The sequence below is a fragment of the Cnephaeus nilssonii genome, assembly GCF_951640355.1.
Source record: "Cnephaeus nilssonii genome assembly, chromosome: 10".
In the NCBI taxonomy this organism is placed as follows: Eukaryota; Metazoa; Chordata; class Mammalia; order Chiroptera; family Vespertilionidae; genus Cnephaeus; species Cnephaeus nilssonii.
The window spans coordinates 76700990-76720917 of NC_137081.1; the positions used below are offsets into that span (position 1 = coordinate 76700990).

Below are 19928 nucleotides of genomic sequence, written 5' to 3' on the forward strand. Positions count from 1 at the left end.
AGATATACACATATAAGCAAATACTTATATTTAGGTATATAGAGATTCTTTTTCACAAATTGAGAGTATACCATACACAAATGGAAATATACTACATATGTTGTTTGGCACCTTGCTTTTTTAACTTAATATATCTTGTAAATTGATTTTTAGTGTTTTTTTTTATGGCTGTATAGATTTCATTATTACTTATGTAACTATTCTCCTATAGATTGTTTTCAGTCTTTTATTACAGGAAATGTTGCACTGATTAACCTTGTACAAAATGTCATTTTTATTTGTGACAGTATAAAATTTTTATACAAGATATTTTAAAAGTTGAAAGTGATAAGGACATAAAATCCTAATATATAAAATCCCAGGGTCCGTAACATCCAAAACAACTGAAGGCTTGACTGACGGGAAGTCAGTGCTGGGTTGCCGTGGCGACCCAGCACTGACTGCCGCCGCTGTGGGCACACTGACCCAGCACTGACTGCCGAGAGGGCTACGGATCAGGCCCGAAGAGAGGCCTGGAGAGAGAAGCAGGGTCTGATCTGTAGCTTCCATGGCAGCTGTTGATCAGCACTTGCCTCTCTCTTTCGCTCCAGGCCTGGCCAGCAGCTGTGCCTCTCTTTCTCTCGGGCCTCTGCTGGGGCTGCTGATCAGCCCTGCCTCCCTGATCAGGCCCGTTGATAGGCCCAGAGACGCTGACTGGCATAGAAACCAACCAGTCAGTACCAAATCTGGGTGAAGTGCGAGGAGCCAATGGCTGCCTAGGAGGCGGAGCATTTGACACTGACTGGCATAGAAACCGACCAATCAGAATCTAATCTGGGTGAACTACGAAGGCACAACCTAAGGTGGGGCCTGGGGAGGAGTTTTAAGGCCAACAGCTGTTTGGTGTAAGGTGTAAGAAAGCGGTTCAATTTTTTAATGACCGATTTGGCAGTATAGTGCATCCAGATATAGGGATAATGTATTTATTATGTATTTTTGTCTGCCAAGAGCATCTCCTCCTGATAAAAATGCCCACCCCCCATTTAAGCAATTGTATTCCATATAATCTATACTACTAAGAGGGTAATATGCTAATTAGAGCAGGTTGACTGGCCATCTTCTGGACGTTCGACTTCCTTCCAGACAAAGCCATGGTGGTGGGGGCCAAGGCAGAGGCCGTTAGGGGCGATCAGGCTGGCAGGGGAGGGCTGTTGGGGGCAAGATCAGGCTGGCAGGGGAGGGCAGTTGGGGGCGATCAGGCAGGCAGGCAGAGAGGTTAGGAGTGATCAGGCAGGCAGGCAGAGGGGGTAGGGGCAATCAGGCAGGCAGGCAGAGGCAGTTAGGGGTGATCAGGCAGGCAGGCAGGCAGGTGAGCGGTTAGGAGCCAGTGGTCCCAGATTGTGAGAGGGATGTTTGGGCCTAAACTGGTGGTCAGACATCCCCCAAGGGGTCCTTGATTGGAGAGGGTGCAGGCTGGGCTGAGGTGAAACCCACCCCCCCACCCCTCGTGCATGAATTTTGTGCACCGGGCCACTAGTTAAATAATAAAAGACAAAGTAATTATTATTCTATTGAACTCTTAATCAGGGTGCTTGGGGTAATCTGGTTTCAGTTTAATTTTTATTAATTTTATAGATAGTTTTTCATTTTCAACCTCTGTTGTAAAAAGAAAAAGTGAAAAAAATCTTATTATGGCTTCCTACTTTAATAAGAAAATATTTAACAATTCAAGACTATAAGTGCCTTAAGGTGCGTCAGTGCTAGGGGAATCTTCCTGTATAAAATAGTCTCAGGTTTCCCAGTTAATAACTTGCAACCAGTAAGCAGAGTGGATTCTTCTTGGCATCTGTTAATGTGCTTCACTAAATCCTTAACGATTAGAGCAGAGAATTAGAGACCAAGAGAACTTATGGATTCTAGTTTAGAAGAAAGCCAAGTATTATACAAAAGGATTGACTAAGACTTGTAAGATTTGTTAAGAGTTTATATATCCACATGTTTTTATTTTTGGCCATCCCCAACCCTGTGTAGTGATTGGTGGTGAAGGCCTCAGGAAGAACTTGTTTTGTTGGGGGGCCCGGGGGAGGGGATGGCAAGGGAGAGAGAATCCGGGGACAATGCATCTCACTTTAACTCTACTTGGTTCAGGAGCCTAAGGGGTAGAACAGGCAGGGGCAGCATTTTGGCACATTTACCCACCTTAAAAGTCAAATGCCGAAAGAAAAACACCCAATTATTTGAGGGTTCTCGTTCTTGGGTCCTTGTTAATCAAGACTTTAGTCTCAATATTCAAATTACTAGAATCATTACAATTTTTGAGATTGGTAGATTGTAAGAGAAACATTAAATTAAAAATTTAGACATTTTTCTTCTAACGTGCAAACATATTATTATGATATGCTTCTTTGCAGTTTTCTTTCTCACCTTTATAAATTTAGTTGTACTAGGTTGACTTTCAGCTTTTAAACTTTTTTTGGTCCTTTAATAGTTCATCCACTAGTATTTCTGGTGATCTAGTAACAATTCTAAGAATATTAAGTGTAAAAATTCCCTGTTCTTTGATATCACATATCAAAGTGCTCTGAAACCAAACATAATTAGAGGAGAAAACAGGAAGAAGTCCATGGAATAAAAGGCATGTACCTTTGTTTCTGCATCAAATTCTTCCATGGATTCTATCAATTTTCCAGGTTCCAGCTCACCTAGTGGAAAGGGGTAATCAGTTCCCAAAATGACTTTATCCTGAAAAAAGAAAAAATGTTTTTATTTGTAATTTTTTAGAACATTAAAGAACCTCCTGTAAACTTAATTATATATAATTATTACAAGCACTCCTATGGTAAAATATCAAATTTCTTCCTGATTAATAGAAACAAACTGATCTAAAATTTTTAAAAATCAAAGGATTAAAAACGTATTCTGGCCCAGCTGGTGTGTTTCAGTGGTTGTGTGAACCAGGAGGTCAGAGTTCGATTCAGTCAGGGCACATGCCCAGGTTTCGAGCTCCATCTGCAATAGGGGGCGTGCAGAAGGCAACCTATCAGTGATTCTCTCTCATCATTGATGTTTGTATCTCTTTCTCCCTCTCCCTCTCTGAAATCAAGAAAACATATTTATAAAAACAAAAAAACAACAGATCCTCCAACTTATTCTAACATTTTCTCCAGCAGGTGTCGCTATTAGGTCTCCTAAAGTTGCAAATCAACTCCCATCTCTCCCTTCAAGCCCCCCTTTTCCTCCAATAATTGAAAGAATACTCAAATATAAGAATCAGGCATTTATTTAATAAAAATGCTGATGTATTCCAATGAAATGAAGGATTCTGTATTTCTTACAACGATACATTGCAATTGATCCCACAATTTTTGAAAACATACTACAGTTGAAAAAGAAAAACTATACAAACAATTGGATGGAAAGAAAACAAACAACCCCCCCCAAACAATTCCTGTCTCTATAAACTGTATCATTGTCTGTTTTTTGAATGATGTACTCAAATTTTCATTTGACATTTTGTACATCAGAGCACTCAGGCTTGACGATCTACAAATATATAAAGCCCTAGTATGTCAGGCAATGTTCTGGAATCTAGCTTACCCTGGTCAGCAAAAGAGAAATGGTCCATGTCCTCAGAGAACCCACATTATAGTAAGAAGGACATTAAGTCAATAATGACAGTTTATCAAAATAAAATACAGAAATTTAACTTCTAGAAACATATCCCACTCATATGCATGTCATGGAAATGTACACAAGAAAATTAATTGCAACAGTATTTGTAGCAGAATACTAGCAAACCAAATTGTAGCATATCCAGAACCAAATGCTGAAATGGAATAACTGCCAAGTTATATTGTAAAGAGGAATGTACTTGAAGTTATATTGTAAAGAGAGAAAAAATGTCTAGGACAATGTATCTGCTTTATTCTCGTATTTCTGTTTTTAACAAGGACCTATACACACACAAATACATGTTTGTACGTCTAGAGTCTATTTCAGGAGTGGTACCCAAGAAATAACATTAGTTGCTTTCAGGAAAAAAGATTGAATTTGGGGTGCAGGAGATCTCTCTTCTTTTTTTAAGATGTAATTTACATACCATAAAATTCATCTTTTAAAGGTGTACAATTCAGTAGGCATTAGTATATTTATGAATTTTTGTAATCATTCCCACTACCTGATTCAGGAACATTTTTATTTTTTTTAGATTCTTTTTTTAAATTGTCTAAAGTTTTACATTTGTCTTGTTTTTCCCCAATTGACACCCCCTTCTCTGTCCCCCCCAAGCCATTCCCACCCCAGGCAAGCCCCCACCGCCTCAGTGCCTGTGTCCATTGGATATGCTAATATGCATGCATACAAGTCCTTTGGTTGCTCTCTAACCCTCCCCCTCTCCTACCATTTGTCTCTGGATCTATTCTTGTTCATCAAATTATGTTGATCAGAACATTTTAATTAACCCCAAAGTAAACCCCATTCCCATTAGCAGGCACTCCCCATTACCTCCTTCCTCCAGCCTCAAGAAAACACTAATTTGCCCTCTGTGTCTATGAAATTGCCTATTCTGGAAATTTCATAAACATGAAGTGTAATATGTTGCCTTCTTTCATTTAGTATAATGATTTCAAGGTTCATTCATAATATAGCTCAAGTCAGTTCTTTTTAGGCTGAATAACATCCATCATATAGATATCCCAAATTTTGTAGACCCACTTATCAGATGATGGACTTTTGGGTTGTTTCTATCTACTTTTTGGCTATTATGATAATGCTGCTCTGAACATTTGTGTACAAGTTTAAAGAGTGAACATATGCTCATTTCTCCTAGGTATATATCTAGCAGTGGGATTGCTGTCTCACATGGTAAATCCATGTTTGATATTTTGAGGAACTACTCTACACAGTGGCAGCAGCATTCTACATTTCCACCAGCAAAGTATCAGGGTTCTAATTTCTCCAAATACTTACCAACACTTGCTGTTTTGTCTATCTTTTTTATTATAGCCACCACAGTGGATGTAAAGTGATACCTCATTTAGTTTTGATTAGCATTTCTGTAGTGAAGTTGAACATCTTCTATTCGTATGCTCATTGGTCATTAATACGTCTTTGGAAAAATATCTATTCAGATCCTTTGTGTTTTTGTTGTTGATGTTATTTAGTTGTAATAGTTTATATATTTTTAAATATAAACTCATACTTATCGGGTATATGATTTACAAATATTTTCTTCATTCTGTGGTTTGTCCTTTCATTCTCAGTTGTGCCTTTCGAGGCACAAAAATTTGAATTTTGATGAAGTCTAATTTACCTATTTTTTTTCTTTGCTTGTGGTTTTGGTATGATATTTAATAAATTATTGCCTAATTCAAGGTCACAAAGATTTACAACTATGTTTTCTAAGAATTTGTAGTTTTAGTTCTTCCACTTAGATCTTTGATCAATATTGAGTTAATTTTTGTGTATGGTATAAAGAAGGTGCCCAATTTTATTTTATTTTTTGCATGTGGATATCCAGTTGTCCCACTATATTATATTGAAAAGATTATTCTCTCCTCATTGACTTGTATTGACATCTTTGTTCAAAATCAGCTGATCTTTAAAAAAAATATATATATTTGTATTGATTTCAAAGAGGAAGGGAAAGGGACAGAGGGATAGAAACATCAATGATGAGAGAGAATCATTGATCAGCTGCCTCCTGGCCACCCTACACTGGGGATCGAGCCTGCAACCTGGGCATGGGCCCTGACAGGAAATCGAACCGTGACCTCCTGGTTCACAGTTGATGCTCAATCGCTGAGCCATGTCGGCCAGGCTAGATCAGTTGATCTTTATGTCTGTCCTTATGCCAGTACCAGACAATTTTGATTACTGTATCTGTATAGAAAATTTTAAAATTGGGAGTTTGAATCCTCTTTGTTCTTTTTTTTAAAGATTGTTTTGGCTATTCTGGGTCCCTTGCATTTCTATATGGATTTTAGGACCAGCTTGTCAATTCCTGCAAAGAAAAAAAAAAAGGCACGTCTGTTTTTTTGATAGGGATTACATTGAATCTGTACATCAATGTCAGAATGTTGCCATTTAACAATATTGCTTTCCAATCAATGGGATGACTTTTCATTTATTTAGGTCTTCTTTAATTTTCTTCAATAATGGTTCATAGTTTAGTGTCCAACTCTTATACTTTAATTGAATTTATTCCTCAGTATTTTATTCTTTTTTAATGCTATTGTAAATGAAATGTTTTTCTCAATTTCATTTATGGATTATTCATTGCGAGTAAATATAAATACAGTTTATTTCATATATTTATTTTGTATTCTACAACCTTGCTGAATCCATTTATTAGCCTTGATAGTTTATTTGTGGATTCCTTAGAATTGTCTATATGTCATCCCCAAATAATTTTATTTCTTCCTTTCCAATCTGTATGCCTTTCATGTAATTTCCTTTCTAATTGCCATGGCTAAAGTCTTCAGTACAATGTTGAATCTAAGTGGTGAGGGAAGAACCGTTCAATCTTTTGCCAGTAAGTATGATACCATTATTTTGAGTACTTTCTTACTCTCAGGCACTGGAAGTCCTTCTAGCTCATTTTGTACTTTATCTGTATTTAAATCAGCCTTTTCTGCAAGCAGCCTAGCTTCCTTACAGTGGAAAACAGTATTTAGAAACCAAGCTCTGGTAAATGTTGTGATAATTATTGTTGACTAGAGGCCCGGTGCATGAAATTCATGCACGGAGGGGGGTTGTCCCTCAGCCCAGCCTGTACCCTCTCCAATATGGGACCCCTTGAGGGATGTCCGACTGCCCGTTTAGGCCCGATCCCGGTGGGATCGGGCCTAAACGGGCAGTCGGACATCTCTCTCACAATCCAGGACTGCTGGCTCCCAACTGCTTGCCTGCCTGCCTTCCTGATTGCCCCTAACCGCTTCTGCCTGCCAGCCTGATCACCCCCTAACCACTCTGCTGCCAGCCTGTTTGCCCCCAACTTCCCTCCTCTGCCGGCCTGGTTACCCCTAACTGCCCTCTCCTGCAGGGTTGATCACCTCCAACTGCCCTCCCTTGCAGGCCAGGTGCCTCCCAACTGCCCTCTCCTGCTGGCCATCTTGTGGTGGCCATCTTGTGTCCACATGGGGGCAGGATCTTTGACCACATGGGGGCAGCTATATTGTGTGTTGCAGTGATGATCAATCTGCATAGTACTCTTTTATTAGATAAGATAGAGGCCTGGTACAGGGGTGGGGGCCAGCTGGTTTGCCCTGAAGGGTGTTCCGGATCAGGTGGGGGTTCTCTTGGGGTGTGGGGTGGCCTGAGCGAGGGGCCTGTGGTGGTTTGCAGGCCGGCCACGCCCCCTGGCAACCCAAGCAGAGGCCCTGGTATCTGGAATTTATTTTCCTTCTACAATTGAAACTTTGTAGCCTGGAGCGGAGCCAAGCCTGGGGCTCCCTCTGAGGCTGGCAGTCATTTGTGTTGGGGTTATAATTGAAACTTTGTTGCCTTAAGCGGGTGGGCCCAGCCAGGGTGTGTGGAAAGCTTTGCTTCCCCTGTTGCCGGCGGCAACCCTGGCCTGCTCTCTCAAGCTCCATTCTGCCGCCATTTGTTTGAATTTGTTTACCTTCTATAATTGAAACTTTGTAGCTTGAGTGGAGGCTTAGGCCTGGCAAGGGCAGGTGGAAAGCTTGGCTTCCTCTGTTACCTAGGAAACCTTGCTCTCTGTGGCTGTAGCCATCTTGGTTTGGGTTAATTTGCATACTCGCTCTGATTGGATGGTGGACATGGCTTGTGGGTGTGTCAGAGGTATGGTCAATTTGCATATTTGTCTATTATTAGATAGGATATGGAACTCTGTGTGTGTACACAGACACACCCATATTTCTATATCTACTTATCTATATTTGTAACTACCTTTTCCAACAGGAAGACACTTTTACTAAATTAATTTACTCATTTTGCTTAAGCTTAGAATGCACAGAAAGTATTTGCAGGATTGCTAAAACATACTGCTGCATAAAGCAAACTTACTAGCTAGAATTCAATATTTTAAAGGTATTAATTACAGAGTAAACTGCAAAATTCTTAAGTATTTAGTTGGATAAGTTTTGACGAATGTATACACCTGTGTTACTCATACCCCTATCAAGATAGGAACGTTTCCATCACCCCAGAAAGTTCTCTCATGTCCCTTCACTTAAAATTGTTTCCAGTTTTTGGCTATTTTGAGTAAAGCTGCTATGAACTTTCTTGTAAAACCCTTTTTTGGACATATGTGTTCATTTCTCTTGAGTAAATACCTAGGAGTACAACTTTGTGGTTGTAGGGTAGGAGTGTGTTCTACCAGCAGTGTATGAAAGTCCTAGTTGCTCCACCACATTCCCAAAAGAGTTTTCTATCTTTTTGTTTTTAGCCACTCTAGTGATGGGTGGTGGTTCCTCATTGTGGTTTAAATTGCTTTTCTCTGATGAACTAATGATGTGGGGCATCTTTGCTTATTTATTTTTTACCATTTTAAAGAACATATTTTAGTTTCTTCTCTTTTTTTTCCAAGTTTGGTGAGATATAATTGACATATAACATTGTATTAGTTTTAGGTGTGACACAATGAATTGATATGTGCAGTAGTCCCCCTTAATCACAGGGAATATGTTCCAAGACCCCCATTGGGTGCCTAAAGCTATATAGTACCAAACCCTATATATATGTTTTTTTCATAAATATATATATATATTCTAAAGTTCAATTTATAAATTAGGCACAGTAAGAGATGAACAACAATAACTGGTAACAAAATAGAATAATTATAAGAATGACAATTATGTGAATGTGGTCTCTCTCTCTTATTGTGCTGTACATACACCCTGGGTACTCTGGACAAAGGGATGTTTCACTTCCCAGAAGGGATGGAGCAGGATGGCATGAGATTTCATCTCGTTTCTCTGAACTGTGTGTAAGTTTAAACTTATGAATTGCTTATTTTGTTTAATATTTTTGGACTGCAGTTGACCATGGGCAACTAACACTGGGGAATGTGAATCTGATGATAAGGGGGACTACTGTATATATACTGAGAAATGATTACACAGTAAGTTTAGTTGACATGCATCACCTCACATAGTAATAGATTTTTTTCATGTGAAGAGAACTTTCGAGATTTACTCTCAACAACTTTCAAATATACAACATAGTATTGTTAACTACAGTAACCATGCTGTACATTACATACTCAGAGCTTATTTACCTTATAATTGGAAGTTTGTATCTATTGGCTACATTCACTCATATCCCCCTGCTTCTGTAAACATGTTTATTGCTAGTTGTATGTCTTTTGGAAAGTGGCTATTTAAATCTTTTGTTCATTTTTAAATTGGGTTGCCTTTTTATTATTGAGTACAAGTCCTTTATCATAAAAATATGTTTTGTGTCATTATGTGACTTACCTATTCATTTAGTTAATTTTTCTAATGATGAACTGAAGTATTTAACTTGATGAATTGTAATTTGATCATTTTAAAAAATGTTTATTTCTTTCTGTGTCCTGTCTAAAATATTTTTGCTGGGCTGAAACTGGTTTGGCTCAGTGGATAGAGTATCAGTCTGTGGACTGAAAGGTCCCAGGTTCGATTCTGGTCAAGGGCATGTACCTTGGTTGCGGGCACATCCCCGGTAGGGGGTGTGCAGGAGGCAGCTGGTCGATGTTTCTGTCTCATCGATGTTTCTAGCTCTCTATCCCTCTCCCTTCCTCTCTGTAAAAAAATCAATAAAATATATTTAAAATATTTTTGCTGGATTTTAAGTTGAGAAGATATTCTCTTACATTTTCTTCTTGAAATTTTATAGTGTCAGCTTTTATGTTTACGTGTATGATCCTCAAATTAACTATTTTGGTACATTAAAATGAATAATTTTAATGAATTGAAAACATTAAATCTATTAATCTACAGAAAAAGAAAATGTGTATTTGACATAATTTACAATGGTTTTTAATCAATTTCTTACTTTGAAAACTGGTTAAATCTTGTCCTGCCTTCTCATAACTGATGATTTTAAAGAATTTTTAATTTTATTACTTGTGATAAGATCTTAGCTAAGTAGGTAAATCCTGTTTTTGAGATGTATCCTGCAGGACCTGATCTCTTGCTCCTCCTCTTTGGGGCTTCCTGTGGCTGGATGAAGCATGGCTCTTTCCCTTGCTCAGGCTGAGAGATCAGAGCTGGTTTGGAAGTGGAGGATGTTAGGAAAGCCCCGGCCGCATGGTTCTCTAGCATCCCATTCTGTACATGAGGATCTGAGCAGGCACCAGGCTTGCCCATTCCTTTTCAGTGCAATACACATCCGTGTTCTCAAAAGTCACTGATTGCTGAGGCCTGGCTGTTAAGAACACTGCTGCCATCATCTGATCTATTTTATTCTCTTCTTGTGGAAAGGGAAAAGTCTCAGGAACATGGGCTCTCAGTAGCCTCGACAGTGTGCCAACAAACAGGAATTTTGGGCACTATTCACTGGTCCTTGCAAACCAAACCTGCATGCATTAAAGACACCCTCAAATTAAGTTTTGTGTGTGGTGTGAAGTAGAGTCAAGGTTCATTTTTTAACCTCAGATGGATATCTACTTGTTCCAGCACCATTTATGAAAAGGCTTTCCAATCCTTATTTAAATGCTTCTGTACCTTTGTCATAAATTAACTGACCAGACAAGAGTGAGTCTATTTCTGCACTTTCTTGTCTACTCCATCAACCTCCTTGCTATCCTATGCTGATGCCACGTTGTGTTGTCCACCTTAGCTTTATAGCAGCTCTTGAAACTCTCCAACTTTATTTTTCTTTTTCAAAATTATTTTGCCTCTCTGATTCTTTGTATATGCCTATAAATTTTAGCCTCAGCTTGGATTATGTTGAACCTATAATTTGGAGAGAACTGATATCTTAACAATATGGAGTTTTGTTTTTTTAAATCCATAAGTATAGATATGTCTGGATGTCATGGGTCACTAAGCTTTGGATTTTTCCTGTATTTATTTCTTGCATCTATCATTTGTACTTCCCTTCCCTAGTTTCTCCCTTAATTCAGGCTCTCACCATCTCTTAGCTCAGCCAAGTGTGACCTCTCTATTCCTGAAGCACCAAATACACACTTTTATTCATAGCACTTCTTACATTTCTATGAGTTACTCTCTTATAAGAATAACTAGAGGCCCGATGCATGAAAATTCATGCAAGAGTAGGCCTTCCTTCCCCTGGCTGCCAGCACCAGCTTCCCTCTGGCACCCGGGACCCGGGCTTCCCTCCTGCGGCTTCCCGCAGGCACCTGGGACCCGGGCTGGCTTCCCTCCGGCCCCGGCTTGGTCAGGAAGGACATCTGGAAGACGTCCAGTCTAATTAGCATATTACCCTTTTATTATAGACTAGAGGCCTGGTGCACGAAATTCATGCATGGGGGTGTGTGTGGGGGGTGTCCCTCAGCCCAGCTTGCACTCTCTCCAATCTGGGACCCCTCGAGGGATGTCCGACTGCCCAGTGGGATCAGGCCTAAACGGGCAGTCGGACATCCCTCTCACAATCCAGGACTGCTGGCTCCCAACTGCTCGCCTGCCTGCCTTCCTGATTTCCCCTAACCGCTTCTGCCTGCCAGCCTGATCACCCCCTAACCACTCCCCTGCCAGCCTGATTGATGTCTAACTGCTCCCCTGCCAGCCTGTTTGCCTCCAACTTCCCTCCTCTGCCAGCCTGGTCACACCTAACTGCCCTCCTCTGCAGGGTTGATCGCCTCCAACTGCCCTCCCTTGCAAGCCTGGTCCCTCTCAACTGCCTTCCCTTGCAGGCCATCTTGTGGTGGCCATCTTGTGTCCACATGGGGTCAGGATCTTTGACCACATAGGGGCAGCTATCTTGATCTTGTGTGTTGGAGTGATGGTCAATCTGCATATTACTCTTTTATTACATAGGATAGAGGCCTGGTGCATGGGTGGGGACCAGCTGGTTTGCCCTGAAGGGTGTCCTGGATCAGGGTGGGGTTCCCTTGGGGTGTGGAGAGGCCTGGGCGAGGGCCTGTGGTGGTTTGCAGGCTAGCCACGCCCCTGGCGACCCAAGCAGAGGCCCTGGTATCTGGAATTTATTTACCTTCTACAATGGAAACTTTGTAGCCTGGAGTGGAGCCAAGCCTCCTGCTCGCTCTGTGGCCAGCAGCCACTTCTCTTGGGATTGATGTATCTTCTATAATTGAAACTTTGTATCCTTGAGTGGAGGCCTGGGCCCGCCAGAGTGTGTGGAAAGCTTGGCTTCCTCTGTTGCCGGGGAAACCCAAGCCTCCCTTCTGGTAGCCATCTTGGTTGGGGTTAATTTGCATACTCGCTCTGCTTGGCTGGTGGGCGTGGCTTGGCTGGTGGGTGTGGTTTATGTAGCGGAGTGATGGTTAATTTGCATGTTACTCTTTTATTAGAGAGGATAGTAATAATATCTAGCATTTATTGATTGCTTACTATTTGTAGGATGTTGTTCTAAGCCATTTACATTCATTAACTCATTTAATCCTCACAACCTTCCTATGAGATAGGTTTTATTTTTTTAAATTTTTATTTATTTATTTTTAAATATATTTTATTGATTTTTTACAGAGAGGAAGAGAGAGGGATAGAGAGTTAGAAACACCGATGAGAGAGAAACATCGATCAGCTGCCTCTTGCATACCCCCTACTGGGGATGTGCCCGCAACCAAGGTACATGCCCTTGACCGGAATCAAACCTGGGACCTTTCAGTCCGCAGGCTGACGCTCTATCCACTGAGCCAAACCGGTTTCGGCTGAGATAGGTTTTAATATTATTATTCCTATTCAACAGATAAACAGAGATGACAACTAACTTGTTTAGAGTTGCACAGCTAATAATGTGGTGGAGCCAGGCTTGTGTCTCTATCTCCTCCACTCAGCTAAGAAATGGGACATATACAGTGTCTCCATCTCTGAGCCAAAGGCCTGGTATAGAGTCAATGTTTATTGAATTAAACTGGGCCACTACTATAATTTTCTAACTGGTGTCCCTGATTTCAGTCTCATCCATTTCAATCTATATCTAACACTGGAGAGAATGCTATAGTATTTTAAAAATGCAAATCCAATCATGCCCCATCCCTACTTAAATTCTTCAATAATTTCCCACTATCCAGAAAGTAAAGCCCAAATTCCTTACATGGCATTCCCCACTCCCCACCCCCGACCCCTCCCCCGCCACACACACACACATAAATGTGAGAAAGAAAGTTGTCCCAAAGCTGAGCTGAAGCAGCACTTTGTGGTCCGATGTGACTAGCTGCTCTTCCTAGAAAATAGTTAGCCTTCTAGATATAATTTTTCTTCTCCCCCCACTCCTCCTCTTTCCCCCCCAGTCTAACGGAACTATTGGACCCATTTCCCCCTATAAAATGTCTCTGCCAAGATAGAATCTTTGAACTGTGCTGTTCAGAAAGCCTCTTCTTTTGAAACAACTTGGAAATAAAACTCCGACATGCACCTATAATCCATCTGAGAGTTGCTTTAACAAATGTGTGCATTGAAGGAATGAATACTGGCTTGTAGGAAAAAGGGAAGTCTCATTATTACTAAGCCTTAAATATTAAATGTATTTTAAACTCTAAATTCGAACTGTTGTGAGGATGTGACACTTTGATTTCTACAAAAATTTTCCCCCTATGTTTTATGAAAATATTTACATGAAATAATATGGTAAATATTATTTTACCATATTAAATAAAATTTAGAGAAAGGCCACAATAGACTTAACAATTATTTTTAGATTCCTATATTCATTACTGAATAAAACTGAGTAACTACACCTGCTGATGGAAGCCCCAAAGACCCAAAGTTATATGTACTGACATCTGTGCCAACAGCTGATCTTGTTCTTAACTGTCTGCTGGTATTCACTGGAGTTTCATCTGTCCATATTGCTACTCCTTTTGCTAAAGCTGTTTACAATGCCAAAACACAACATAATTTTTAAAAGTCCCATGCTTATATTACATTTGTCAACTACATTGGCATGAAATTAAAATCTAGAAATTAATTTTTCTTACTTTTCCAGGATTCTTCCACTCCCAGTATTATGGCCTAGGACAGAAATACATTTTAAGAAGGGGTGTGTGTGTCTGTTCTGTTTTAATGTGGAGAAAACAAATGGCTTTAAAGCAGAAATGAAAACCATTCCTCAGCAATTTATCCTTCCTGGTTAAGATGTGTCCCTGCTCCCCTTCCTAACTAGATTTTGGATGCCTGTGGCAGAACACCAAACTTAAGATTTGGCAGCATTTAATTATTATTTATAGCTATTGTTTACGACTCCTCTCCATACGAGGTTAATTATCCTCTTGTAACAATCTAGTTTGTGAATTTTCCATACCCTTATCTATCTGTACACCTTTTGTTGATACCTCCTGGTAAACTTTTGACAATTTTTAAAATTTGTTAGTAATTTCATAAAGGAGAGGGAAGTAAGCATAAAAGAACTGAAAGTGAAGTTCTTGATAATTTTTTTCTTGTTCTGAGAGAAAAGAGATAGTAGCAGGGAAAAGGTGGGAGAAGAGATTCCTCACACGTCTTATGTCCTGCAGGGTGAAGGTTGCATGCTCCATGGCTTAGTATCAGTCTCTACTCGATTGATGCTAAAGAACACTTCTTGAGTTAAAAGTACTTTTTGTATTGCTTTTTCTACTACTTATTATCTTGTAACTGCAAATTGATTAGGTTTTAAGTGGATTACATGCAGAATCCCAAGTAACATACCTGATCCTGACCTCCCAAAAGCTGGAACTTTCTTCTGTCTTCTTGTCTGTGATTTAGGAGTCTATTCCCTTGGATTGATAATGAACCAATTTTTAAGGATATCTGTGCTAATGGAATTCTTGACAACATCTACATTTTGTTGGAGCTTTCTGAAAACCATTAACTCCAAAGGAATAATTCTAATGGTGGGCATTCTGGGTACCATGGTGGCCTCTTCTGGGATCCTGACACTATACCTTCTAGACGGACACTGGTTTTCTTTATCAGGCAGTAACGCGGGGAATGATCTTGATTGATTTCTCAGTACCAACAAGACTGCCTAGCATATATTTCCCTTCCCAAAGCCGGCAGCACACATAGCCTATGAGGCCAAAGACTTACTGAGCTGATGATACTAGTGATTAGTATTCCTGCCAGGGAAGAGAAATAAAGTGCTCACCTGCTGGGCTGCATTAGCTCTCTCACATTTTCAGGGAATGCTGTGCACACTGAATGATGTGGCTTACTAAATAAATTCAAATAGCGGAGGAGCGTTCGTTTGTCTTCTGGAAAAGGAACAATTAACTACCCTCTCATTAGCATATTCATTAGTAGCATTGCAGTAAATACAACATAACTCTGTTATAACATAGCTCACTACAAACATTCTAGTATACCTAGGATTCAGTTGGTTCCCTGAAACATAATTTCCTAGAGAAAGAGCCAGATTTAACTCAATCAATGCAAAGTAAGATTAGCCTTATATCCACAAGATCATTACACAACTCAATTAAACAAACATTAACTTAACACCTACTATTTGTAAAGCACTGGGTAATATAAATCAATGACATTTGTATTGTCCTTTGGCATAGTATTATTTAGCTCCTCACATCAACTCTACCTGGTTATTATCTCCATTTTACAATTGAGGAAACAGGCTGAGAAGGTAAGTGACTTGCTATTGAAGATCACCCAGCTAACAGGAAGTAGAGCCAGAACTTGACCTTCTCATTTATCACAACTTCTTGAAAAGGTAGTAAGATACACTCTTGTTCTCAGGAAGCTTAGATACAAAAAGGGTCCCACTTTATCTAGGACAACAGTGCACAGGAAAACATCCTTTCACCAGAATACAGGCTGGAGGGGTTGTTAAGGATAGACATATTAAAATACATTTAAATTTAAATCAGATGGAAATATTCCAAACACATATGATATGCTCCACTGCCTAAAACCTCATAAAGTCTTTCTTTGGTGATAAAAGATCTTTTCATTGCTTCCAGATCATCCTAACCTTTAGAGCTCCTGAACAAAGCGGTCTGGAATGGTAAAGAAGGCATGGAAAAGGGGTGAAGAAGCTTTGGCCTTCGAGCCCGACTCGTTTCCAGCTTAGGTTCAACATTTTATTTTTATTTTTTATTGTTGATAGTATTACAGATGTCTTCCATTTGCCGCCCCCTAGCCCCCCAGGTATTCACAACCCTATTGCCAGTGTCCATGGGCTATGAATATCCTATATAATAAAAGAGTAATATGCAAATCAACCGAACAGCATTACAACTGATCGCTATGATGCGTACTGATCACTAGGGGGCAGAAGCTCAATGCAGGAGCTGCCCCCTGGTGGTCAGTGCTCTCCCACAGGTGAAGCGCTGCTCAGCCAGAAGCTGGACTGATGGCTGGCAAGCACAGCAGCGGTGGCTGGAGCCTCTCCCGCCTCCATGGCAGTCAGACTGACATCCCCCGAGGGCTCCCAGACTGCTAAAGGGCACAGGCTGTGCTGAGGGACCCCCACCCCCTCTCCCCCCAGTGTACAAATGTCATGAACCAGGCCTGTAGTAAGTATATAAGTTCTTTGGTTTATCTCTTCTCATCCCCCTAGGTTCAACTTTTAATCCACAGATCAAATACCCAAGATAAGATCACATTTAAGCCTTTTGTAGAAATTTGAGGCCTAAAATGCCTAAAATAACATTGCTCCTTCTAAAAGTGAATCATTTCTTTTACTGTGAAATAAAAACACTTTCTATCTTACAGAACAAGAATTTCTGGTTTCTTTTTAAAAATAAAGAAAAGAACATATGAATAGATATATTAGTTGGAGGGGATGAACGTCTAACTTGCAGGGAGGCATCTTCACTTTTTAAAAAAATTGAGGTGCAATTCATATCACATCACTGGTCATTAGGGAAATGCCAATCAAAACTACAATTAGATATCAATTCACACTCACTAAGGTAACTATAATTTAAAAAATGCAAAAATGTTAACCATTTTTAAAGTGTATTAGTACACTTTGGTGGCATTTAGTACATTAACTATGTTGTGCAACCATCACCTCTATCTAGTTCTAAAACATTTCACAACCGCAAAGAAGAGCTCATACACATAAAGCAGTCATTCCCATTCCCTCCTCCCCCTGCCCTCTCCCTCCACCCTAACCCCCAGACCCTGGCAACCACTATGCTGCTTTCTGTCTCTGTGGATCCACCTATACTGGATACTTCATGCAAATAGCCTCATAACACATGTGACTGATGTGTCTGCCTTCTTTCACTTAGCATATTTTCAAGGTCCATTCACTTGGAGCTTGTATCAGTGTTTCATTTCTTTTTATGGCTGATTATGATATCCCTTTGTATAGATATACCACATTTTGCCTAATTCATTTGTTGATGAACACTTGGGTTATTTCTACCTTTTGGCTATTGCAAATAATGCTATTATAAACATTTGTGTTCAAGCATTTGTCTGAATTCTTGTTTTCAATTTCTTTGGGTATATATCTAGGAGTGGCATTGGAACATATGCTAATTCTATGGTTAACTTTTTAAAAAAATATTTTATTTATTTATTTAAAAATATTTTTATTGATTTCAGAGAGGAAGGGAGAGGGAGAGAGAGATAGAAACATCAATGAAGAGAGAGAATCATTGATCGGCTGCCTCCTGCACACCCCACATTTGGGATTGAGCACACAACCTGGGCATGTGCCCTTGACTGGGATCAAACCCGGACCCTTCAGTCCGCAGGCCAACCGATGCTCTATCCACTGATCCAAACCAGCTAGGGCTATGGTTAACTTGTTGTAGACCCACCAAACTGGTTTCCAAAGTGGCTGCACCACTTTATATTTCAACCAGCAATGTACAAGAATTCAATTTACTCACATCTTTCAAAGTCCATGGCTAAGTTGAGTTACTCTATAGAGAAGACCACACTTGATAGGCCCCCTCCATATGCAGATACTTCTGGTCACCTTTTCAGTTACTGCTCTTAAATATGAGCAGACAGCCAAGGATTATAGACATTTAAGGAAAACATTTAATATGAAAGACTGAGACTTTTTTTAAAAGAGGAAAAAACCTATTGGATGAAGTTTTGCAGGGAGAAGTAAATTTCCCAAAATTATTAGTATATTCAGAGAGATAAGAAAAGATATTGTATCCACTCAACACCAAGAAGATGTTAACAAAAGTTTAGAGAGCAAGAACAATAATAACAGCTTTTGAAAATTAAATAAACAATCAAAGTTAATTAAATATAAGGTCTTATCAATAAACTTCAGGAAATCTCCCAGAACATAAAGCAAAAACTCAAAGAAGGGGGATTCAGGACAAAAATAAAAATAAGGTTCCACTTTAGAATAATAGAAACTCCAGAAAGAGAAAACAGAGGAAAGGGAGTTATGAAAGAAAAAAATTAAGAAAATGTACAGAATATAAGGGCTCACCAAGTAGCTATTATAATGACTGAAAATGTTACACATCAAGTAACATTATTATGAAACTTCAGGACAAAAAGAAAATCTTAGTCTTTGAGATTGGGGCGAGGAGGGAGAGGAACAGGTTTTATATGAAGATTCAAAGATTAGAATGGCTTTACATTACTCAACAGCAACCGTGGAAGTCAGAATACAATAGAAAATGTCTTTAAAATTAATAGGGAAAACAGTTTCCAAGCTAGAATTATATACCTAGCCAAACAACTCATTATAAAGGAAGAATAAAGACATTTATAGTTAACTAGGGTTTCAAAAATTTCATCTCTCATATGCCCTTTCTCAGAAAGTTATTGGAGGATATTCTCCACCAAGCAGCTGGAAAATCATAGGATTCAGGAAACAGGGAATTCAGTGTGTGTATGTGTGTGTGTGTGCTGGGAGGGTGGGTGGTGAGCAAAGGGAGATTTCAAGATGACAGCTGTGCAGCAGGTCTAAATACCAACCCAATCCAGATTGGAGCAAATCAGAAGACTCCTGAAGGTATTTCTTCAAGAAGATAGAATTAATAGTCGATGGTACACAATGTGTTTATATGTACCAAGAGGAGAATTATAAAATTGGTAGTTTGGGGTTAAGTCAAGCATGTCAAACTCAAAGGCTAACATGGGCCAAATAAACAAGGTTTAAGTTTATGTGGGCCACAAAAAAAACCAAAAGCTTCAATTTTCTTAGAAACGTAGGTTTATTTCGATAGAGACATGCTGAATACAAAGGGCTGAAATAAATGAGTAATTGTTAAACATAAAATAATAGAACATTTTAATAAAATTAATATTTTTTCTTAAACATTAACTTACCAGACACTGAATAACTGCACAAATTAATAAGCGTAACGCAAATAAGCCTATTTTTCTTGTTCTCTGAAAGCGAAATATTTCCTGTTGCGCAGATCAAACAAGTCAGTCCAATACTAATGTTGTGGCAATTGGCTGCTAAAATATTCGCTGCTGGTATTAGTGGAGAGAAATGGTGTGCCTGCGTGTAAGGCGTGTAGGGAAATGAATGCAACACGATTATAGTAATCAGTCATTAGCGAACGTAGTAGTTCGTTATTAATAACTATGTATAACAGAATATTGTAAAAATTAAGTTACAAATTTTTTATTCTTTCTTACATGCCATTATATTGGCTGGGCCACAAAAATATTTGTTGTGGGCCACATGCGGCCCATGGGCCGTGAGTTTGACATGCTTGCTCTAGAGAGTATTTACTGACTTCCTGTTATAATCATTGAGATTTTCTTTCTTACTCAACTTTTTTTTCTCCATTTTCCCAATAGAATTACAATTTTTAGTTAAACCAGTACTTAGTACTTACACTATTATGACTGTAAGTATTGTTCACTGCTGATTAAGCAATGTACAATGGTTATCTGCTGTGATGTGGATGTTTGTTTTCTTGGAGTTAT

At 39.4% G+C, this 19928-nt stretch overlaps 1 protein-coding gene across 1 annotated transcript in view; it reads right to left on the reverse strand.

Moving 5' to 3' along the window:
* Positions 1 to 19928, reverse strand: part of ACMSD (aminocarboxymuconate semialdehyde decarboxylase) — a gene marked incomplete at both ends in the record, with an annotated part of 51142 nt that overhangs the window by 1002 nt on the left and 30212 nt on the right. The window contains one exon of the mRNA XM_079781720.1: positions 2623 to 2721. Within this exon, the coding sequence (XP_079637846.1) occupies positions 2623 to 2721 (99 nt within the window). The remainder of the gene's footprint in view (positions 1 to 2622; positions 2722 to 19928) is intronic.